Genomic DNA, 25540 nt, shown 5'->3' with positions numbered 1-25540 from the left:
TGTGCGGAAATTGGGGAGCGGGGATGTCGCGGTATTCGGCCGAAGCAAAAATTGAATGGCGTGACCGGGAAAAAGAAACGATCAAAGCAACACCCAGTGTGTGTCCTTAATTGTGGTTTGGTTACTGGTGTGTCACTTATAACCAATGGAAGGAATTGGCTTACGATGCGGACCCTATGAGGGTTGATCTTTGAGGAGATATGCAAGAATTATGGGACACATATCAGCCTTTAAGGGTATATGACGGGATAGCTTTAAATAGTCCGCTTAATGTTCCTAGTTCGCGTACGAATAGTCTCTGCTTGCTTAAATACACATCCCTAAATGCGTGCCTCTGATATCTAACACGATCTTATTAGCATTCAGTTCCAAGCCATCATGTTGTGCAGCCACCGGTTGTCAGCGACCACCCGACATAAAGACAAATCTCCGCTTTAATCAAGCCCTATCAGCGCGCTTGACTCAGCATCCCGGAGCCCTTGATTCAGTCTTAACACACCTCCCTACATCAAGCCTAGCCTAGCTTAACCTAACCTAACCTAACCTAACCTAACCTAACCTAACCTAATATTAATTGGTTCATAGGAAGGGAAAGGCGCAGTATCTGTCACACTTGCTCTGTGGACACCTGAACCGCGCCGTAAGGGAAGGGAGGAAGGTGGGAGTGAAAGTAGAAAGAGAGAAAGAAGAGCCGTAGTGGAGGGCTACGGAGTAATTTCGACCACCTGGGAATCTGTTGTGCACTGACATCGCACAGCACACGGACGCCACTTCGTTTCGCTTCCATCGAAACGCCGCCGCCGTGGGAACCCGGGAACTCCGGCAAAGTACTCGGGCGTCTTACCACTGCACCACCCCGGCGGGGCCCTAACCTAACCTATGACCGTGATTTTTCTTTCACGTTGATAGCGCTGGAATATGATTTTTTTCTTCTTCTTTTTTTTGCAGAACAGGGCCTTCACCACTGTAACTTGTGACAGCTTTGTAACTATTATACATAGCTGAACCCTCTCCTTTCTCGCTATCGCTCCTCCTGTACTGCTTGCTATCCTCTCCCTGTCACTTTTATTTCCGCGTATTGTTCCTGCGTTTTTGGTTAGTTTTAAAACCCACTAGAATACTACTACCACACGCGACGTGCTTATGTGAATGCAGGTAAATATAGAATTTTAGTTGCATTTTTGGGGGGACTTGTTTCTTAAACGAGGACAATGCGCTCTCCCGCCCCCTTTCTCTCTCTCTGTCGTTTTTAGGCAGCTATATAACCTCTGCGTTGCGTGCCCAAGTTTGCTCCTGAAGCTGTCAGCCTGGACTTGCTTCACTTGAGTAGGAACCGCGTGCCTATCCAGTGTTCTGCATAGCACTCAAGAGCATGCAGGCACTCTACATACGAGCAGGATACCTTTGAAAGAGCGCAAACACACACGACCACTAAGGAGAAGAGACGAGACACAAGCGCTTGTGTCTGCGCTTGTGTCTCGTCTCTTGTCCTTAGTGGTCGTGTGTGTTTGCGCTCTTTCAAAGTTTTCCAAAAATGAACCAACTCGCCCAAAAAGAAGTGTTAATACGAGCAGGAGTCGGCAAGGGCACGGCATGAGAAGTCGGCATGGAGGAACTGGAACAAAATAAGTAGGATAAATATCTGCATTTTTAGAACGTAATAATTCTCCTCCCATGACGTTTAACTTGCAAAGCCGACGACCAGACTATAGGCCGATCTGAACTGAAATAAATTCGCTAGCTTCTAGAGAAGTGACTGCGCCATCAAAGGTAGAAAAGGAAAAATGGCGAAGCTCCACATAACGAGTGTTTTGTATTTCTTTTTTCGCTGCAGAAGAATTCGTGTACCGTGCTTGCATGGTTTTGTTTTATTCGTCTCATAGGAGAGGAAGGTTGCGGAAGAAGTTTACAGCGTCGCATTAGTAAACTATGTTTTTATCGCTGCACGCAAGGTTCTTTTTTTGTTTTATATATAAATTGAGCCGCCACAGACAACGTTGAAAGAAAAGGAGACGGGCAGCCGTCCTAACCAGATTACTCGGCTCCGACAGCAGCCCGCGACGAGGGTTGGACGGTATCTCTCCCGCTGCCGCAACCGCGGCTAACCTCGTGGCGAGGGCTTACGAAACTCCCCCCGTCATCTTTTCGTCAACCGGCGATGCTGAAACGGCCGTCAGTACGGATTCCCGTCGTTTGAAGACGAAGGGCGGCGGTGGGCAGCTGTTTTTCGAGCGTTTCGCTCTAAAACCGCAGGGCTCTTTCAGCTCGATTGAAGAAACTGAAAGGGTCCTCCTCCCGCACATCCTCCAAGCGCGCTGCTCTGTGGCCAACGAAGGGGTCTATTGTTCGAATGCCTCTCCCACTTGCCCTGCAGTTTTGCTTCAAACTTAATGCCCCCGGCGCCCGCACGGCACCGCTCTCGGGCAGTCAGCCTAAATCGGAGGAAGCATTAGGTTTCGTGGCTGCCGTCGGAGAGCTGGAAAAGCGAACGAGGCGAGCGATCCGGCGTTATGGGGCCCTCACAGCAAACGACAGCCGCCATTGACAGAGACATATGACTGCCAGTGCACGGCGGCTGAGGCAACCAACCCATACGGCTCGCCCGTGTCTCTGTGCGCCTCTGAGGCATTCGTGGCTGTGCGTGTGTCTGTGCGCGCGAGTAGTGGCGATGCGTGCGGGCACAAACAAACTACACGGGCGGCGGCCGTCCAAATGTGCGCGCTGCCGGTGGCGGAGAAATATTTGGACTCCGGTGAAAGAAAACAGGCACGCCGGGAGCGTATGGGCGCGGATCGAGAAATAAATAAATAAATAAAAAAACAGTCCGCCGCCACGACCACCACTCTTGCGGTGACAAATCGCCCCTGATAGTTCGTGGCGCAAGTTTTCGTTTCTCGTATGAAATAGCGGAGGTTGAAACACGGGGCTCAAAGTGGTTGTTGGGGAAAGTGGCGGGGAGATTGTGAACTGGACGAAACGAAAACGAAACGAAAACGGGTCCTGGACCGGTTTTTCGACGCGAACGTGGATTCTATAGGACTGTAGGGCCCTGGCTTATACTGTACCTTACGGGAAAAAATAATCACGAGGAGCATACCGAACAATCCTTAACTTGGAAAATGCGCTGTTCATGCCCTCCAGCCCAGCTGCTGCTGTACACCCGCGGGTGACGTGCCTCAACACCAGGGAAAGCGTCATCGTGTATGTGACTTGCTGGCTAAATTACATCACGATTCGAGCTTCACGCTTTCAAGTCGGCCAGCATGAGTTAGGCACGAGGTTGAAGGGCGGCATTGGTGGTAGAAGCAGACGGTCCTTATAGTTAGCTCCAATTTATCAAATGACGGGAAGATTTATATTTCTGCCCTCATGAATGCCAGAAATCTCACGGGTAATTTTTTCGTAAGGATCTAGAATTCAATATATGCCGGGTGTATGTGGGAGTGTGTGTTGTTGTTTTTTCCTACTCATTGATTTGAAAAAAAAAATTAGGAAACACTTAAGCTCCGCCTTTGAGAGCATTACGCAATAGAGTTAATGGCTCCGACTTGCCGGCTTCCCATTGGCATGCCGGTTCTCCATTTGCGGACTCAATCAGAAGTGTTATCTGATCTAACCCACCCTTCTCCAAAGCGAAGTCCGAGTTGGCAGCGTCTGCCAATTCGGCCATGTCATGTGGCCTTATGATGTCACATCATCCGATGACAATAAGTGTACATGTCGGGTGCAAACTATCACCAACTAGAGCCATGCCGGGGGAGCGTATTGCCAAACCATATCCCGTAGGCGCACTGGTGCAGACGACGCTCTCGGCGAGTTAAACGGCAATTATTGCTGAAAGGTCTTTCGGAACGCAACCTAAAGGTAACATACACTCACTGTGAACGGCGATTGTTGCTGAAAGATGTCTCTGAACGCAACCTAACATACACTCACTGACGCAGGAAATGATTATGGAGAATGTATTTGCTTAGTGTAACTGTTGTCATGGAGATTGTTGCTGAAAGTCTCTCTGAATGCAACCTAAAGGTAACATACACTCACTGTGAATGGCGATTGTTGCTGAAAGATGTCTCTGAACGCAACCTAACATACACTCGCTGACGCAGGAAATGATTATGGAGAATGTATTTGCTTAGTGTAACTGTTGTCATGGAGATTGTTGCTGAAAGTCTCTCTGAACGCAACCTAAAGATAACACACTCACTGTGAACGGCGATTGTTGCTGAAAGATGTCTCTGAACGCAACCTAACAAACACTCACTGACGCAGGAAATGATTATGGAGAATGTATTTGCTTAGTGTAACTGTTGTCATGGAGATTGTTGCTGAAAGTCTCTCTGAACGCAACCTAAAGGTAACATACACTCACTGTGAACGGCGATTGTTGCTGAAAGATGTCTCTGAACGCAACCTAACAAACACTCACTGACGCAGGAAATGATTATGGAGAATGTATTTGCTTAGTGTAACTGTTGTCATGGAGATTGTTGCTGAAAGTCTCTCTGAACGCAACCTAAAAGTAACATACACTCACTGTGAACGGCGATTGTTGCTGAAAGATGTCTCTGAACGCAATCTAACACACACTCACTGACGCAGGAAATGATTGTGGAGAATGTATTTGCTTAGTGTAACTGTTGTCATGGAGATTGTTGCTGAAAGTCTCTCTGAACGCAACCTAAAGATAACACACTCACTGTGAACGGCGATTGTTGCTGAAAGATGTCTCTGAACGCAACCTAACAAACACTCACTGACGCAGGAAATGATTATGGAGAATGTATTTGCTTAGTGTAACTGTTGTCATGGAGATTGTTGCTGAAAGTCTCTCTGAACGCAACCTAAAGGTAACATACACTCACTGTGAACGGCGATTGTTGCTGAAAGATGTCTCTGAACGCAACCTAACAAACACTCACTGACGCAGGAAATGATTATGGAGAATGTATTTGCTTAGTGTAACTGTTGTCATGGAGATTGTTGCTGAAAGTCTCTCTGAACGCAACCTAAAGGTAACATACACTCACTGTGAACGGCGATTGTTGCTGAAAGATGTCTCTGAACGCAATCTAACACACACTCACTGACGCAGGAAATGATTGTGGAGAATGTATTTGCTTAGTGTAACTGTTGTCATGGAGATTGTTGCTGAAAGTCTCTCTGAACGCAACCTAAAGGTAACATACACTCACTGTGAATGGCGATTGTTGCTGAAAAATGTCTCTGAACGCAACCTAACATACACTCACTGACGCAGGAAATGATTATGGAGAATGTATTTGCTTAGTGTAACTGTTGTCATGGAGATTGTTGCTGAAAGTCTCTCTGAACGCAACCTAAAGGTAACATACACTCACTGTGAACGGCGATTGTTGCTGAAAGATATCTCTGAACGCAACCTAACATACACTCACTGACGCAGGAAATGATTATGGAGAATGTATTTGCTTAGTGTAACTGTTGTCATGAAGATTGTTGCTGAAAGTCTCTCTGAACGCAACCTAAAGGTAACATACACTCACTGTGAACGGCGGTTGTTGCTGAAAGATGTCTCTGAACGCAACCTAACATACACTCACTGACGCAGGAAATGATTATGGAGAATGTATTTGCTTAGTGTAACTGTTTTCATGGAGATTGTTGCTGAAAGTCTCTCTGAACGCAACCTAAAGGTAACATACACTCACTGTGAACGGCGATTGTTGCTGAAAGATGTCTCTGAACGCAACCTAACATGCACTCACTCACGCAGGAAATGATTATGGAGAATGTATTTGCTTAGTGTAACTGTTATCATGGAGATTGTTGCTGAAAGTCTCTCTGAACGCTACCTAAAGGTAACATACACTCACTGAAGGCAGGATATAATGTTGTGAAGGCAAATGCAAAAAAAAAAAATCAGAAAAACAATTACAACACAGGAGTCGAACACATTTTTAAGTGGCACCGATGCAGAGATGTGCGCCACCGAAACGACGAAAACAGTGGTCTTTAAATGCGTTCTTATTCGTTTTAGACAAAATATACACGATTTGTCGCCAGGTGGCGCTGCTGAGAGGAATCACGTAAGGCTCCTTTATTTTTTAAAGGTAGCGACAGGCCTTGATCCAGCCGCCCCTTCCTCCGATAGGCCGGTTGGCTGCACGTGACCTCTTCGCCGCCAAGCTCCGCCCAAAGGGTCCAGCGGGGCTCGCTGCGCCGCTGAAATGCATGGCGGTCTGCGCTTGCCAGCGTGATATTGGCCGATACGTTAAGCAAAAAGTACTTCACATGACTATACTGCATCTTTATAAGTCTATATGCAGTACTTAATGTTTAAGCGGACGCAAGCCGGGATGGCTTTTGTTTGAGCATATGCTATTTCGTGAGCAAAATATCAAGAACGCTATGACTATGTAGTCATTACTTGTACTGTGGATGTCTAGTGAAAAGTCACTGCCGTTTCGAGCCCCCTTACTTTCCCGAACAGATCAGGACTGCAATATTACGCGTGGAATCAATGCTGTCAAAATGCTTAGAATGAAAATCTAATGCTTGATTATGCTTATTACGAAAATTTAGTCCGTACAATTGATCAGTTAATTATATAAATGAAAAATGAAACATTGGAAAAAGAGGAGGGTGCGAATGTGTCAAAGTGACCGAAATCGAAAGTCAAAATTTGCCTATGCTAAATATCGATGTATAAAATTAAAAAATAAAAACAAAACTTTGTACCATAAAAAAATGAAAAAAAAAAAAACGTGTGTGTGAAACGCTCTTGAGCCATTGTTTTAACGGAGGAGTCTCGCAGCATTACATAAAATGCAAACAAGTTCCGCTGAACGCGCACAGGGACTCGTCAAGTTTCAAGAGGCGGCGTCCAAGTTTACTGGTGATATTATTGCCCGGCAGGCTATAAGGAAACCAATAAAAAGCAAATAAATAATAGAAACGTCAGAAAACATTATCCGTGAGCTTTGTATCACATCATACCCGATTTTTTTTTTTTTTTGTATTTGTTGGGAAGATATACATGCGTTGGTAATGCATGTACAGCTGCAAAGAAACTGACTTTTTCTCCAAAATAAAGCTTTTGGAATACTGTAAACGAAATAAACTCGAGCCAAAAAAAAAGTTTGTACAACGGAGTATACCCGAACAGTTACAAACGCAATGACTCCCTTATTTCATCAGAGCTCTGTGCGCAACGACGTTCCCAAAAGTTGCAGAAAACCCGCAATCTATTTATTTTTTAGCAAGGAAACGAGCCCAATAAGTTTACTGAAATATCGTTTCTACTTCAGGTTTGCTACTAATTTCAAAGCATAATTAATGAACAATTTCCTAGCTGCTGTACTGAGTCGAGAATGGTTCAGAAGAATGAGCTTGCTCATTTAACGCACGCGTTTTTTTTTTTGACATTTATGCTGCACACGCATGTTTAAGTAATTATTCCTGTCTTTTGAAGTTTCCTGAGCAACAGGACACAAATTTGTTGAATTCACCGGTTTATGTGTGCACCGAGCGCGGCTTCATGAGTACGCGGTATAACGCTCGAAAGTGGTCCACGCGTCGTCTGCTATTGCTGCCCCTGGACCCCTCGAGAGGGCGCTCGTGTAGTTGTCGCTACCTTTAAAAAAATAGAGGAGCCTTAGAATCACGCGCCAAAGCGTCGTCTCTCGAGTGCTTCTACGGAATATGGTTTGCTAATACGCAGCCGGAGATTATTCGCTGACAGTGGCAACACCTATAGAACGCCGACGTCATACTTTCCAGACAACGGGGCCTTAGGCACATTTAAATATCTATAAACGGTACTTGAGAAGCATTAAAGAATTTCTGGAAGTGAATAGTTACATTGTTTTCTGGTAAGCAAACTATTTTAGCTTTATTATAATACTATACTACCAGTGAGGCTGGAAACTATGCTTCGTGCAAAAGCTAAAATGGCTATAATGTTGGCATTCGCAACATTATTGGACTGCGTGGTAGCGAAAAGACTTGCTCGTGAGTCCTCGCCACCGGCGTTTGCGAGAATCAGTGTCACAAGTCCTTCGATTCATTGTTATAGTGAATGCGCGGTAGTATAGTGTCTGCACTGTTGTCGCGACGTTCTACGCAGCTCTGCGTCTAGCACCTGTGCGTTCACGGCAACGTGAGATTGGTTAATAAGCAATTAAATAACCAGTCTTTGCGAAACGAACACTATCTGTCGAGTAGCATGTGCGTTTGTATTGAAGTTTTCGTCCACGCTAACTGGAGCAAACTGTGTACGTAGTACATACATCAGACATTCGAGCAGGAGAAGACGGCGCCTGGGCGGTAGCAGTTTCTTGCTCTTTCGGTTCTTCCATTTTCTTTTTTATTTTTTCTCGACCGAGTTTGTGTGGCACGAAAGCTGAGCCGAAGCGAAGCCCTCCCCTCTTTATCGCGTTCCCTTGTATCTCGTCCGCTTCATTTCGTGGGCTGCTGGGTAGGAGGGGGAGGAGCGGGAGGGGAGGCACACGCTGGCGCTAATCTCGTTAGCGAGATAAACGCCGCTGGCTCCGGTTGCGGTCGCGGCGTGGGTATGTAAACAAAGCCGCGTTAGACAATGGCGGCGGCGATGCCTGCCTTCCACGCGTGCTGCTTGTTTATTTGTTCATTTGAGCGCGTTCGTGTACACGTGCTACCCCAGCTCCCGGGGTTTTGAGTAGCGAACTGTGCGGCAGTAGCTTCCAGAAACCGCCGCCACGCCCATCCGTGCCAATTTCCCGACGTCGAACCGCGCCGGGGAACTGGCGGACAGCGTGCAGAGCTGCCGCGCGCCGCTGCTTGCTCATGAGCTCGGATATTCTAACGGGACTGTATCTCTCTGTGCGACGTCTGTCGTCCAATTAGCTGCACAGAACAAACGGCTGCACTGTTCCCACAACTCAGATAGAAGTCCTCTTTGCCCTCCGTGAAGAAGTTCTCAATGCGTTTTCACTTCGTTCTACTGTCGCGCGTTGAGCGTCGTCTTATGAGAATATCTGCGTCAGGGCAAATGACAATTCTGGGCGGCAGTGGTTCTCGGCCATTCTGTCCGGTGGTCCGTTCGACTCGATAGGCGATTCCAGCGGAGCGAAAGTAAAAATATACGAAGCCTATATATATATATATATATATATATATATATATATATATATATATATATATATATATATATATATATATATATATATATATATATATATATAGGCACCGATGAATTAATTGGTCGCTCTCGACGACGTGACATCGTCGCCGCTAAAACTGGTCCGGTGTCACCTGAAAACGAGAAGGAACATGTAGGACCTCTCACCACGAACGTGGATAACGCGGACGCTTGAGAAGGCGACGCTGCATTGACGGTGATCGAGAGACGATGCAAGTAGACGCATCCAATACGTGGCGTGTTCCTCCTCACAAACCTATAAGCCCTGTTTCAATCCCGCTGACGTGGTTGTAGCTCGCTCTTCTCGGTTTCAGGACCAGTTTTCACTTCACTGCTCTGCGCGTGCAGCAGCTCTCTTTATGTCCTGAAAATAACGAGGGAAAACCCTGGGTTGTCGGGTGACAGAGGTGTCATTTGATTACATGTCAGCAGAGAGGACCAGGGGGTGGCTAGAGCTGAAAAATATTCACATTTAAGACTAACTCACACGCTCGCAACAGCGTCTTAAATAAAAACGTCGTTTTTGAGCAGCAAGAAACTGCTTTTAGTGAGCAAAGCAAAAATGTAGCACAAGTATACCTTTAAGAACCCTATGCCCTTTGTAAAAGATCAGGAAAGCTTCAAAACGGTATTAGGTTTGAAATAAGGGATCGCGAGTTAATATTTTCGAAATTTTAGTTCTTTAGGCGCTCCCCATAAACACATGTCGGTTTTGAGAAATGAAAAATTATCCTTTCTGTCCCAATCAAAAGTATGAAATATATGCCTTTAACAAACTTACCTCCTGCTTAACAAATGAGCTCATAGTGAATATACTTACTATGTCGGCAACCCTTCGGTTACCCTTAAAATAATTCATCAATTGAAAATACTTCTGCTGCAAAAAAAAATTGCTCACTGCATTCTCTACCAGTTACATCGCATAATAAAGAAGCGCTTCCAGGACGTGCAAATATTTTCCAAAAGATAACGTACAGCGGTAAGTGTAACCTTTAAGTGTAAAACTCTTTGCAGAGAAATCGGTGATGGCCGAAAAAACGCGGGATCACTTGACGTGGAATAGCCCATATATGCGCCTTGGCTGGTAGTAATGCGACCCGAGCCACGTCGTGGGACAGGATTCCTGCAATTTGGGATTCGCAGTACGCGGGAGTGAGCGCTGCCTGCATTGTCTCGTTCTTCTCGACATTATTCTTTCAATTCCTAAACTAAGCGACCGCCCGTTGGTGGAGCCATAGGCCTGGCGGGAGTTGCATTGTACGAACGTGAGAAATCCCGAATCGGGTAAGAACCGGGGCCTATAGGTTGAAGAGTGCAGGCGCCATTTTTATTCCCTTCTTTATGAGCTTTTTCTCTCCTTTATGAAGAGTCCTTAACCCGTTTTTGACCGTGTGCGGATTACGGAGAATAGGGCGAGGGTGTCCCTTTTTTCTCTAGCTTCTAGACACGAGATAAAGAACGGACAAATGTTCAATTGGGTCGGCACGATACTGTTTGGCCGCTTCCACTTGGCAACACCGGAGTGCCCGTGCGAATCGCTCGCGCAGCGAAACCATCGCGCCATGCGCGCGCGCTCAGTATGAGCGAGGAGGCGTAGGAGATGGCGGAGCCAGGCTTTAACATGGCGCCGGTCGCAACGCGGGCGCGCTGCTAGCTTCGGCTTTATTTTCCAGCAGTATAAGGGAAGGAGAATGGAGCGTGGTCTACCGCCCAGCTGCACTCACGCTCGTGCCCTAAACTGGGTATTCTTGCTGCGTGTACACACGACGTGTTGCGGTTTCTTTATGCCAATTTTAGAAATGGCTTGGCTTGTGTGGAGAGGACTCCGTTCTAGTGCTCTATACTGTCCTCTATGAAAAGGTGCTCTATGAAAAAAGGTCAATTTTTTTTTTTCCACGCGATTAAACTGACAGCAGGACTGAGCGAAAACATGTATGCGTCATGTGATCACCCTAACATATTTAATTTACCTGAACCGATTAAACTGACAGCAGGACTGAGCGAAAACATGTATGCGTCATGTGATCACCCTAACATATTTAATTTACCTGAACTGTTCCAAGAGAACCTATCAATTCGATATGTACCGTATTCGAAACCATGCATCGAGAGATTACAAAACCTATGCCGCTGATCCGTTCGTTCGTGCTTTACGATGACATTTGCTGTGTGCCACAAGTCCAGCGTGACAATTTACATGTCGCTGCGCTCGTGAAAGAGGGGCACCGAAGCCGCGCATTTCCATGGAGGCGAAATGCGAAACCATGCCCCGGGTCGAGACCCAACTGGTCTTGAACGGAATCTGACGCTGAGGTAATGGCATATATCCGAGGACCCTGGTCTAACTCGACGAATAGAATGCAAGCTATAGCTATCACTCGTGAAATGTTTGTAAAAAGAAAGAAACAATAAATAAACAAGCAGGAAACACGAAAATTTTGTTGGAATTACGGCGACGCTATAGCACTAACGTGCTTTCTCGTTGTGAATTCTATACTTCGAAATCGCATAGTTTTCCCTGTTTCGTTTCACACTAGCGTTGTTCGCTTTCCTTACTTAACCGTATTGAAGTGTTCGCAAGTTTTATTTCGCCTTCCGCGACTGCCACCAGCATATTTTCCGCGCGCTGACGCTTGCGAGGGCAAGGACCGATGAATTTTCGTCGTATTTCCGAATACTGCGGAGAGTGCGAGCGTAACACGTTGGTATGAATGCAGAAGGGTTTTATTTATTTTCTTTTCGACCTTCTCTACTCGCCTTTAGCAGGGTAAGCAATTTTCTTACCACGTCTTATTGTATCTACGCTTTCCTAAGTGCCAGCTCGCAAAGTCCTACAATATATCTCCTGTGATTTTTCTGTTTCCGCTTTCTGGGCCTCAGTTTGAGTTATTGTGAATAGTATCGCATCTGTGATGCAGCGCCTTTTTATGTCTTCCCTGATGTCTAGCCCAGAAATGTGCCTTGCTCCGCTTGTGCACATTATTTCCGAAACATCAGTCTCTTAGAGTCGGCACTTTTGTCGTCCTCCTTCGTTTTATTTTTGCCCCCGTGCACGTGAGCTCACGAAGGTCCCTCTGCTGCCGCGCGTCTCAGCTGCTGACTCGGCAGAGCCTGCAGCTCTGATAGGCTCTCGCATGGTGCGGCTTTAAAGCCCCGCTGACACATAAGCCGGGCGCTCTACATGGAAGCGTTGCACATTCTCGCGTTTATACTTTTTTTTTTCTCCAGCTGATCGAAGTTTGAGAGAAGTTTAGGAAAAATTTCTCCTTAGACCTACCAAAATCCTTACGTGTTTGGAACAAAATGTCGGAAAACGCGGTCCGTAGCACCAGGTGCTGAAATAAAATCAAACAAAAGACACTATCAAACATGAGCGCGGCTGTAACAGGCTAACTGCTTGTGTTGTTAATTCCGTCTGGCTCGTCCTAATTTATCCCCTATAGCCGTATAGAGGAGATTATTATTTTTTTTTTTCTGAGGAGGTGAAGGGCACAGGAAGCGCAGTCATTACCACCTCCCATGGAGCAACAAAACTTAGCCCACATACTAGGATCTGTGTTAGCAGTGTCCCGCCCTACATATGACCAGTGCATTTCCAACGCATTCTAAATTGGGCCGATGGTTTCTGCTTCCTGAGGAGTATTGTTTCAGAATGGGGCGACGTCGGGGCAGTATTTGTTGAACTTTTTCCTTTTGTCGAAATTCTTACATGCGCTACTGCTACCCCGAGAAATCTCCTTCTTCTGCCACCAGAGACGTGATGGAGTCGGATCTTCTGTACAAACACTCTAGAAAATAAAGGAGTGCTGGGAATGTTTTTTTTTTTTTTAATCTTGAAGGTGCTCATTCTATGCTTCGCGCCTTTATCCTCATTTTTTTTTTTTTATTCTTCTAGCCGAACTGCATGCACACCCTCTGTGTGCGCTGTGTCTAGACGCGGAATCGAGCCGCTGAGAGTCCTATACGCGTTATCTTCCACCAACTATGGGACGACATGGTCTATTTGAATCGTGTGGCTTCTTTGCGAAATCCAGTCATCCAACTGGCCAATAATCTTGAGGGTGTATTGCGTTTGGGTCTTCAGAGTTGAATAAACCATGAAACGCACCTGCAGTTCTGTACGCAGTGCAGAAAATCATCACTCGGGTCGGGAATAAATTCAAATCGCACCCGACGCAGAAATCTTGGACCGAATTTTCCTAAGGAAACCAGTTTATAAACGATGTTCTACGCTTATCGCAAGAGTTCACCAAATTAAACACTACATCCGCAGATCTTCATCGGTACTCTACAAAGCAGAGAATTTAGACCATTCTATTAATACATTATTAACAGTATCTTGCAATATTCTACAATTGCCTCGAAATTTAGAACAGTGTCCAAGAAAGCTGGGCTTGAGTATGTGGAAGGTTAGCCTTGCGGGAACGGAAATGACTGGCACATAGCTGTTGCGCAATTTGTTCGCATTAAAGCCAACGCAGCTTCTGTTGCGCTTTCATCGAGCATTGGCACCATTACGCATGTCGCAATATAGAAGGTTGTTTCGAGGAGAATCACCAAGGTTTACGCGGATTCGGTGGAAGTGTTTCTTTTGAGGCGGAACGTCGCCGTTTCTGCGGAACGTTTTTTCTCAAAATACACCCCTTTCAAAAGAAGTGTTTAAATACCTGAAATGAAGCTCCGAAGGGCGTTAAATGTTTTCACTTAGCGAAATAGTTTGTGGCGATGAAATCAGGTATAGTTATTGGATAGTCTATCCCCATGCACTAATGCTCATGTGCTCATGAGCGCATGCCTCCGGTCAGTGACACTTGCTGATAGCCTCTTCCCTCAGTAAGAGGGCACTACTAAGAGCTTTTCATACTACCGCTCAAAAGGAAATTACCCCCCCCCCCCCCCCCCCCCCCCTACCCCTTCTTATTTTTATTGCGAAAGCAATACTACGCCCGTTCTAACCGCTCGTCGCTGCGTGCCGTGTCCGTGTCCATGTCCGTGTCCGTATTTAAGAAGAAGAAGAAGAAGAAGACACGCGTAGCTAATGCTTTCGCTCCCCATTCGGTTCAGCAGCGTTGAACCCTTTTCATTCTTTGTTAATTGGGCAGAATGAGTGAAAGGGCGTGCACTTCGCGATATACTCAAGCCACGGCAATAGGTGACCGTATAGCTCTGCTGCATTGTTCAAGCGAAGAAAATCTATTTGCTGATGCTTTTTCTCGCCGAGAGTGTGCGCAAGCTTCTACTCTGCGCCGAAGAAGGCATTTCACTTCTGAAGCAATTCGAGCGTTTTAAACATGCAGGTATCAGAAAGAGCAATCAGTGAGTTTAAACTTTTTGAGAGGGGGCTAGTTATTGAGCATATTTTGTGGCATAACTCTCATGCGAGTGCACACGCGCACGCACGCACGCACGCACACACACACACACACACACACACACACACACACACACACACACACACACACACACACACACACACACACACACACACACACACACACACACACACACACACACACACACACACACACACACACACACACACACACACACACACACACACACACACACACACACACACACACACACACACACACACACACACACACACACACACACACACACACACACACACACACACACACACACACACACACACACACACACACACACACACACACACACACACACACACACACACACACACACACACACACACACACACACACACACACACACACACACACACACACACACACACACACACACACACACACACACACACACACACACACACACACACACACAAAAAGGGGGACATTTGTTCCGCGTAAACGTGCCTATATAATAGCGGCATTTTATTCGCTTTTTCCACGCACTTAATATTGTTATACACTGTAGCTTAAAGCGATCGAGAAAGTACGTACTGTGTTTAACATGAAGCACGTGTCCTAGAAAGTTTATCAAACGAACCATTTCACGTTTTGAAGGCAGAATGCCGACACAGTCGTGAATAACCGCGTATTTCTGAGTAGGCCGTTATCTATAGTGCCTTTCTCTTGTGACTCATTACCGACCACAACGATGACCTATAATGGTTTGTGCATCCTCGTTGTATACGTGGGAGGAGCAGGGTTCAATCCCCGTGTCCGCCTTGGTAGGCTACACATTGCATGGTTTGTGAGTAAAGGGATTTCTTCTGGCTGATCTGGATTCTGCATGGTCAAATGTTTTAGAATGAGGAGTCGCAGGTAACCTACAACGTGCAGATCGAACACGCTAGCCTCAGCGCTGTTTGGCGAAGCGGTCCATCGTGTAAAAAAAAAAAAGAAATTAAATTAATCATTACACAACTCACCACCACAGGGTAGCTGCGAGAGACATGGCGCGCCTGCGCGTTTCATATATATATATATATATATATATATATATATATATATATATATATATATATATATATATATACTCTGTCAAGCCTTGCCAGCCCCGCTTCAGCAATGGATCTGACAAATAATGTATTCTGCTATCGCAGTGTGCGAGCTTTAAAACCCTGATAAATGTCTGCCCTCTGACTGCTGATGCAGAGGCCACGGGTTCTACCCCGGTCGCGTTTGATGGAGGCGGGACCGAAGTCGCCCGAGTACTGCGCAATGTCGGTCTATAATTCCGGAGCCCTCATGGCCTGAGGCAAGTTAGGACATTAAACCCTACAAAGCAAGCGAACCGAACCAATAAAATTCCCCTACGAGTGTAAGCACTCCCCCCTCGTCCATCTTGTTATATGGAAATGACACTGCTGTATCATGGCGATTTTCAAGCGCTCTACCCATCGAACAGAACAAGGAGCTTACGTTCTTCTTCTCGCCCTCAGATAAAAATAAAAATATTGCACATAATCAATGCGGGCGGCTGGTAAAGGTTTGGGGCGGTGATACGATGGTGCTAATAAATATATTGCAACAATGTAATTCAAAGTCCGCCATGTCATCGTCGCGTGGTAAGCAAGAGTGCGTGCCATGCTCGGGCTAGTTACACCTCCCCCAATGCTACGCACGGGCCCCTCTATTTTACCGCGCACAAAACGAGTGCTTGACGCGCCGGTGTCCGCTTTGAAAAATCCCGAAAATAAAGCAAAGCATGTTTCACTATCTGCCTTCACTGAGCTTCGCTGCCGTAGTTTCGCGCCTGAATAAACCCCCTCTGGTTTGCATCTTCGGGGATGGAGGCCTTTTGTGAGGAGCCATGGTCAGGACTCGTTGAGCTGAGCGTACTCTCCCTTTACTAAGTGCAAGGGACGGAATTTATGGTCCCAGTTATTCGCCCAACTACCGCACTTGTTCATTCTTCTTCTTAATGCAGTCAGAAGTCTAGGTGATCAGCATTATACGTGAGCTGTAAACATATCGTACCATTGCCGGTTGTTGTACAAACCCCAGACATCCACTCTCGTGACGGTATGTTCGCTGTAGATAGCCGACTATACGCCCGGAGTTTAATGGTAACGGAAGGTTAGCTAAAAGAAAAAAAAAAAAAAAACGAGACGACTGCAGCGCCATATTGTTTCTTAACTGGATGTAGGTATGTGTAGTCCAGCTCTGAGCGGATGAATTGCACAATTTTGCATTATTAAGTTCGAATGGTTGGCTCTGAACTGAACGAAATTTCTCATCAGTGTCTCTTTCCCTGCGTTGTTGCTGCTGAAGACAAATAAAAGTAAAATAGAGTGCCGTTTCCAGGACACCCCGCTGTCAGTGGATAGCGATGGTTGGCGGGTTAAGGAGGTGAACGCTCTCGATGCGCTCTCCGCGCATGCGCTCCTCGCCCTCGTGTGTGACACGAAGCTCGGCGCCACTCTGCGTGATGAGCTGTGTGCTGCAAAATCGGCCCCTTTGTGTAGACTCCGCGCAAACAAGGCCGCACTGTGAGGCTGTGAGCAGTGCACGCGCCCACAGACGACGGCTTGAAGCTATAGTTGTGGCTGATGGCTTTCAACACGAATAGGTCGCCCCGAAGGTCACGCGCGGTGGTTTGGCATTCACCCTCACTGTGGCGATCGTATCGACTGGGATTTGATTCGCTCGAGTCCGGCTTTGTAGGTTGAATGCTAGGCGTTCAGCTGCCATCTGAGAAGAAACAACGAAAAAGAGTTCGTCAATTGTTAGGCGAGGGGAGTTGCGAAAACTGTAGCTGCAGGTTAGGCGCCGCGCTGCTACATTGGTGTTCGACACTGTCAATTACGGACCGGCAGCTTCGTTACGCGTTGTATGCGATTGTGATGTATACGTTCTTTTCTTCTACGCCGGCAACTACTACAGGCGCGCTTCTCCGTTACTTGACGTCGGTTTCTTTCTTTCCTTTCTTTTTGAGATGCGAAAGCTGCCGGCTGACCCAAAACGTATGCATCTTAACAAAAGTGAGAACGCAGTTACATGATTTGATTACGTACCAACGTCGATTTAGCAGTATACGACGCTAACGTTGTGCATTACCTCAGTGTGGTAATGTCGCAACGATAAACAACCGCACGCCGCCTTTGCATTCTACATACACTTTGATAGCAAAGCGCAGGCTCTGGCACCTGGTGGGCGCGCTGGAGCCTCCCTTACGGTGAAAAGGGCGCGAAATCCCAAGAAGAAAGTCTTATTGCACAGGCTTCTAAATACATATTTCGCATCATGGATGTTCACCATAGATAGTGAGCCTTCGCGGGTCAGCCGCGTGGTTGAAATGAATAACTCCCGAGGGCTTTTCAAGGGCATTTTTTTTAATTTTATTTGGCAATTAAACGATTTTCAGTGCTTGGTTCTAAATATACATTGACGGCTTTAAACGCTTTGTAGTGTTCTACTTGTATCTATTTCAGTCACCTACATTAGTCAGCTAGATTGCCCTGAAATGCAAGAACTACGCAGGCAGCTGCATTTAGCTTCTGTCGAAGTGCATCCTCCGCGGCCGCGGCATCGAGCTGCGCCCAGAATTCGAATTCTATAGCCACGTTTCGGGTGATTGGGGAATTAGGGTAGTCGGAAAATGGGGAGAACTCTTCGTCTACGAAGACAATGGCAAACGAAAAAAAAAAAAAAAGCTCAGAAGCGACACCATTTAGGGCTAATCAAATGTAAGCATTCAGATGCGGGGTACAACATTATCAGATGTCGAAGCGGTATACGGCAAAAACTTCGCCAAAGTCATTGCTCTGGATGAACCACGCGCACCCAGCTTGGTCCTGTGTCGCAAGGACTGAGGGTAATAAATCAGATTAGTTTTCTCGCCTCCTTTCTCCGTTTTTCTGCGCAGCAAGCCTGGGCGCCCCGCGGCCAGTCTTCAAGTCTGGGAAAAAACCTCTCCACGCATATTTGTCTTGACCCTGTACTATTGTGCTTTATATTTTTTCTTACTTTTCGCGAAGCCTTAAGTTATTATTGGTTTTTCAACTGTCTGAAAGTGAAGCCGGTCGAGCCCAGAGGCATCGGAAGGAAGGAAGCGCACTTCCTCCTGGCGAAAGCCAGAACAGGGAGTTTAGTTGGCTGCATGGGGTGGAAGTAAAAGAAACCCAGAGAACGAGAGACGAGGACGGCGGAGGAGATGACAGGGGCGAGGTCCTGAGTGACTGAAAAACGTTTATTTTCTGATATGGCGATTCCAAGCTATTCAAGCTAGGTCCTGACGTGTGCTCGATGGACTTAGCGAAGCTCCCAGCGCGACACGGGGTGGCAGTCTGCGCTCGGCCTTGTGTCGTCGCCTCCACTTCAGTTCAGTACAGCTGAGTTCTTTGAGCTGACATTTCGGCGCGTTGTACCAAAATGATGTTAAATGTTTCGGTGGGTCAGCGCCGAAAGGATGCAAGGTCTCACTACACATGCATCTGCCGGAGAACTGAGGAGCTTTGGGTTACACTGCACAAAAAATGGGAAATTGGACGCGAAGATAGCTGCAAGGTCTAACATTATTCTGCACGCTGCATTGGCGGCACTCAGGGAAAAATGAAGGGCAAGGGGAAGAGGATGTGGAGGATGTGTGTGGAGGATGTGTGTGGATGTGGAGGGGAGGAGGATGTGGTCACCCGCGGTAGCCGTTAAATGTCAGGCAGGCACTGCTCGCGTAAGTATGCAACGCTGACAAGGCGACGAGAACAGGCGACGCAAGATCCCGAGGGAGTGGCTGCGGGCTTGCCGCGGCAGCCTCCTTGTGCAGCGGCGTTCCAACTCGGGGAGTAAACAGGCGCCGCGCGTAGAATGTGCCGTGTGAGCAACCACTGCGCGGGCGGGCGGATGCCGCAGGCGTCGCACTGATCGACCACCACGGCGGATGCCTCGATGACCCTACCACCACCGCGGTCAGTGCCCGACAACTTAGAGCGCACAGGAAGGGACCCGCTTGTTTGACGCGCTGTCGATGCACGTCCCTTGGCAAGCAGAGCGCTTCTTCAGCGATGACTGGAAATTAGTTGTGCTAGCGCTCCTGTCCTTGGCGTCTCGCGGCATTTGTTTAATTACATACTGAGAAGTATGTGACAGTACCAAGACGAGCTGGCGTCTTAAAGGAGGCCAGGAAAGAAATTAACAGGTTTCTCTGTGTGATGGGCTGGTGAGTTCTATTTGATGAGAACAATTATTAAGGTAATTTCACCATTCTGGACACATCTTGCTTATGAAAGTATTTCTCTCTCGCGCGCGCTCTCTTTTTCTCAGCGACCGCTGGACTGCAACTGATCGGCAGTGCAAGTAATGATAACTTCGATGTTATTGCATAGAGTATCCTTAATGCGCGTTCAGCTGAAACTTACAGGGTGACAACGTGTTCAACCAGTTTTGGAAAGGAGTTACGCACTTTGCAATGACGAAGGTGAACAAAGAATGGAACCCTTCTGATCTTATTTAGATAATTTACGTTAATTGGTGAAGAATGGTTTACAGAATGTTTAGCTATTCGGTTGCCGAAGGATTTCGATTGGAGGTTTGTGGAGTGGCTTTATTTTGTAGACTGCAGTTTTACCGAAGAGTGCCCCCCCCCCCCCCCCCCCCTTCCCTCGTGAATAGTAAAAAAGAGAGATGCTCCACGTCTTCATCGAAACCCGCCTTGGATTGTCTGTGGAACTGGCGTTCAGTTGTCGGTCAAAGGTCGCGGTATCCAGTCCCGGCCGCTGAAGCCGCGCTATGGTGGAGATCAAATTCGTTGTCTGTACTTTGCATTGCTGAGAACTAACGGGTAGTCTAAATCAATGCAGAGCCCTTACCTACGGTGTACCGCATAGCCTATGTACAAGTTAGCAGCTTTACATTTTGCACACAGTCGCGCTGTCCTTACTATGCCCAAGAAGTGCGACCGCATACCTTATATTATTAAATGACGCGTTGAGGACGCGTCGTGGTATCAACGCACTGCTTCGGCCATTTTGCCCCGACCTGCACCAAAATGTTTTTTTTTTTTTCCTCCTTGCAGTGCGTCGACACAACAAGCGCGGAAAGAAGAGGAGCAAGGACAAAAAAGCCTCAAGAGGGGGCGGCGGCTCCTCCAAGGGTGAGTTTATGATGCTGCAATGGCTGGAATTAATATTCTCTTGCGTGAAGGACGCAAAACTCAAGAGGCGTTGTGAAGAAATTTTAAATCGTCGAAGGCTATTTCACTTTAAGTTCCTTAAATGCGCCAGGAAAAGGAATTACGTTAGGGGCGGGAAGTATAACTCAGATATTTCTGAACTTTCAGTTGAACTTCCATGAGCAGTTGACGCAGTTGATGACTGCAAGATCGCTTGAAAGGTCGTTTTAGTCTGCAGCAGTATGAAGAAGGTAACAGTGCGTGAAGGATGATGTGCAGTTCGTAAAGCTGATCACTAGTGCGGGGTGATATGCGTGCCGGGGGTAGCATCAAAGGTGTGGCGCGCTTGGGTCCGTTGCAAGTTTCTCCGAACAAAGATAAACTGGAATTGCAAGGGTGGAAAAATGAATACTATCTCTAAGGCGGCAACACTGGCGCCTTTAGAATACTGTCCGTAAATTAACCTGACAGTGCGACTTCGTACAGGCTCAAGATAATTTACAAACTGGGGGAAGCGAATTTTAGTTTATAGCTGGCAAATGACTTACATGCTTCGAGCTTAATATTTTCAAGAGTGTTAGGTGACATTTCAAGAATGTTAGGTGACATTTCAAGAATCCGAACGCTCTGTTGGCCGACAGTGTTAATTTAGCGACATGAAAACTGAAAGAAAGATAACTAAAAAGTGTTGCACTGCCTAAATGATTGAGCTGACCTTATGGTCCTGTCAAAGATAACGTATATGAAAAGTTAAGATGGATCTTGATGAGGGTGGAACTGTAAAAGCTTACACTTAGCAGCTTAAGCTCCATTAGCAAATAGCTACACTAGGTATGGACAGCTTTAAGGTCACACTTAAATTATTATTTATTTGTGCGGGCAGCTATAGCTAGAAAACTTACACAATTGTCAGAAATAAGGGCATGTTAGATGTAACATATGGCGGCAAGCTAATCACGTTTATTAGAGAAAAGTAGTGCCGAGTAGAGATCACTATAGAACACCTGACGTCACTTCGAGGGAGTTAGAGCTCTTGTTGTTATGAAAAAAGAAACAGTTGGATACAGCTTAGATAAAAACCTGTGAATCAATTTCAATATCTTGGAGAGTAAATTTGATAGGGAAAGTTTTATCAAGCGTGTATAACATGGGGTGCTCTGCCGACGGAATTCTAAAAAATTAAAAATGTGACGCCGACCTGATAATTAGAATCAAGGTTCATGTGCATATCGTGCACGTTAAAGCCTTGAGTGCCCACTGGGACTCGACACCTACGCTTAAAGGGGTCGTGAAACGAAAATGTAGCTGCCCAGTTGCAATTTTCCTTGCTTCGGTAAACATTAGGCATGCCGATTCCAAAATATCTCGTCGAAATATTGCTTCTGCATTTAATAATACCATTCTGAAATCACAGCATTTTTGCGTTCCTGAAGCGACCATGCGACCATGCGACCCTGTAGGCCCGAATTAGAAGTACTCGCCTACGTCATGTTTAGCCGTTTGGAAACGCAGATATTAATCATTATTTCCCTTAAGATAATAGGTTTCTGTTAAAGTTAGGAAATAAAAAAATAGTATATCAATTATTCGCTCACGCAAACGCATTTCTTTAACAATCTGTACCCGGGCAGTCTCTCGTTGCTGTCACGTGACGCGCGGTCGGCGGCGGCGGAGGAAGACGGGTGGTGTCTGCTTCTTGCTGCGCGCTGGAATAGAGCGAGGTGACACTCGAGTTCATTTTCGGTAACGACGACTAACCTCGCTCCGCCGGGTACTCCAAATGACCATGGTTCCAATCTTATTTGTTGTTGTTTTCTTCTTTTCTTTTTTTGTGAACATTCATGATGGAGCACAACAACGTCTTGAGCAGTCTCATAACACCGGTACAACTTAATTGGTTGTGCGGCCGCTGCTGTAACTTTTTTTTTCTTTATTCTTGGCGTCATTAAACATGCGATGTAAATACGGTTTCAGGCCGAAGAAATCGACAAGTGTGTTCAATCTGAGCGGTGGGTGGAGTGTTTCAGGAGCGGGCGCCGCGGCTAGTACTCGTATATATTGCTCGCCTCCGCGCTGCATCGTTGAGAATACCGTGTCGAGCTTCGCTTCCTTTATTGCGGCTCGATGACCTGAACCATGGCAACTACGTAGTCGCCGCCGGGATCTCGCCAGATGCTCTCAAGAGGAGTCGGCATCGGCACGCACCGCCCGCAGCTGCACCTGTTCGAAAGCTTCGGTTAGCGATTTCGCACTCGCGCAACGGTCGAACGTAGGCTAGGCTGCAACACTCGGACATACATACCAATGCTATAGTGCTCTAGACCAATGCGTAGTTCCGAAACGGCTGGGATCGGGACGCTGGCGGTCGGGGCTTCTGCAAACCGGAGTTGTGCCGCGGTTACCGCGGCCTCTCGACACAAGTGTTACTTTACCGGTCGCAGGCTCCATCTTCGCCGACCTGGCACCCTAAAAGTTGCGTCGGCGTAAGCCCACGATGTAACCATGTTTTAACAGTAGCGACTATATAGCCATAGCAGCAACGCTGGAACCTGGGACGTCGGCATGGACGTCGGCCATATTAAAAAACCCTGTGTGAGCGTAGAGTAGGGCACAATTAGAACCTCTAAAATACACCGAGCTCGGTCAACTTTGGCTCAGCAGGCTCCGGCAACGAGAGCTTCTCATTGGCTTAGCGCTATGACGTATCTGTTGAGTTGAGGAGGACGCGCGCTAGGAAACCGAAATTCTGTTTTTGTCGCTATTAAATCAATGCGGGCGATGAAACGAATCGAGGTATATTATATGATGCAGGATAAGGATTCCATTTAGGCAAGCCGTGCAAAATTTCCGGAAAACGTTTCACGACCCCTTTAATACATATTCCGTGCGTTTTGTTGGTAAATGAAACGTCGCTTGTAGCTGGAGAAGCGTGTCAACCGTGTACTTTGAATTAAAATGATATTAAGCTTTTATTGCAAGGATTTGCTGTAAGAGGTTAGGACAGCTGTTGTTTTTTTCTTAAACATCTTTTACGCAGGTTCCATGGGACGTGCTGTGCTTACATTTCTCCCTTCTCTGCGGGACCTTGTCTTGAATTACGCCTGTTAGCGACATACCGAACGAAGACCCCTCGCGAGCTCAAGGTTGCTAATTGGGAACAAACTACGAGCAATTCATCCCGTGGATGTCTATATTCCAATTATTTCGATGACGTCCGTGATTCTTGTTAGCGACAGGCTCAAGCCGTCTTAAGTTTTGCTGACGCAGGCACTATTTGTGCAGTGCCAATGTATTGCCAACGCTTAAGACATAATAGGTTGCACTGGACTGCAATGCTCGCTGGGGAAATTGTAAGAAAAGAGCGTAGCTTTTTTTTTCCCCTTTCGCTTTATGACGTAGTGTCGGAAACGGCACCTTGGATTTTTTTTTTCTTCGCGAGTTTGAAATAATCATTACCTAAACCGTATTACCCTGGCACGATGTTTGAATGTGGTAATATGCCGCTGAAAGCTGGCGGGATTTTAACCCGTTCACGCGCACATTGGTAAATTTATTCAGGGTACCGTATGCTTTGTCATGAAACTACTGGCAACGTTTCATAGTTTGACTACCTATCATCAATGTATTCGCTGGTTATGTTTCAGGGTCAAAGGGTCAAACCTGGCTTTGCAAGTTTTAACAGTCCCTTGAATTAAAAAAAAAAAAAACGATAAAATATCTATGATGAGTTGTTTAAAGCCATGCGCAGAAAGTCACTGTTATAAGGCTCAATTTATGGCGAAGATGCGCCGAGGAGCTCTCTACGTGCTGCACCTCTGGGGGAATTACAAGAGAGAAAGTTATTTGCTGTCGCGTTATATTTGCCATCAAAATTGGCATCAGGCAGCTACGAGAGAAACCTGGCAAATATGCGTCACACCAAAAATCCGGCACCAAACTGCCCGTTGAGCGATTTACACCAACGCTGGCTTGAAATCAGCTTGGTGCGACGAACGCGTGATTTGGTGCAAGGTTAGGAGAAGAACGCTAGCAATTAAACACGGTTTCATGTGGCAGAACAAACCGTGTCGTCTCCTTTCACTAGAGAGTAAAAAAAAAAAAATTACGACCAAAAGAAATAATAGATATCTGTTCTACAGTTCAGCGCCCTACATCGTTTCTTTTGTGCCCTGTCAAGCAGTTTATGTATGGAGCCGCACAAGCGGAAAATCCAACAGAAGTTGGGAAAATAAGCTCAGTGAAAATAACCCGCTCAGGTGTCGAACAATACTGCATAGGGTGCAACACGGTTATTGGTCCGCAGTGTGATTAAAGAGAATGGCATCAATTAGAATGCAACATGCAACGGTAAGAAATTGATCGTATTTGTATTTTGACTCTAAAATTTTTATGCCCGTCCGTAGTGCCAAGAAATCCCTCTAACTCAACAACTTCATTTTACTTATAGACCACCGTTAGTTAATACCGAATCTGCATTCTTTGGTTGTCAGGTAATTCAGAACCTCCTTGAGGTATTTTTTCGTTCAGGTATTTTGTCAGTAAAATCTCAAGAGTGTGAAGACAATCGACAAGTTAAACCCCTGCAGTCTGTCGTATGTGATCTCTATAATCACATAAATGAGAAGTTACCCGGCTCACTTTCGCTTCTTTCACCTTGCGGTCAGTCTTCACCCGACATTAGTAAAGACTACGTCGCACAGAACTGCGTTGCAAGTTTTGAGCTTTACGAACACCAATCACGTATACAACAAGCGGAAACGACTGCGCTTGTATCGCACGAGTGAGGACGATTGTCTCTCAGCCGATTATTGCGTTACCATATTATTAATGTAACGCAATTATTGA

At 46.4% G+C, this 25540-nt stretch overlaps 1 protein-coding gene across 1 annotated transcript in view; it reads left to right on the top strand.

Annotated features, from left to right (window-relative positions):
* The window catches only part of LOC146183717 (bone morphogenetic protein 2-like), a 343803-nt gene that overhangs the window by 148123 nt on the left and 170140 nt on the right, over positions 1-25540 (top strand). The window contains exon 2 of the mRNA XM_084608750.1: positions 20600-20677. Coding sequence (XP_084464876.1) covers positions 20600-20677 — 78 coding nt within the window. The remainder of the gene's footprint in view (positions 1-20599; positions 20678-25540) is intronic.

This window comes from Amblyomma maculatum, chromosome 7 (assembly GCF_055883805.1).
Source record: "Amblyomma maculatum isolate TAMU_Amacu chromosome 7, ASM5588380v1, whole genome shotgun sequence".
In the NCBI taxonomy this organism is placed as follows: domain Eukaryota; kingdom Metazoa; phylum Arthropoda; class Arachnida; order Ixodida; family Ixodidae; genus Amblyomma; species Amblyomma maculatum.
This window is presented reverse-complemented; position numbering and strand designations above follow the sequence as displayed.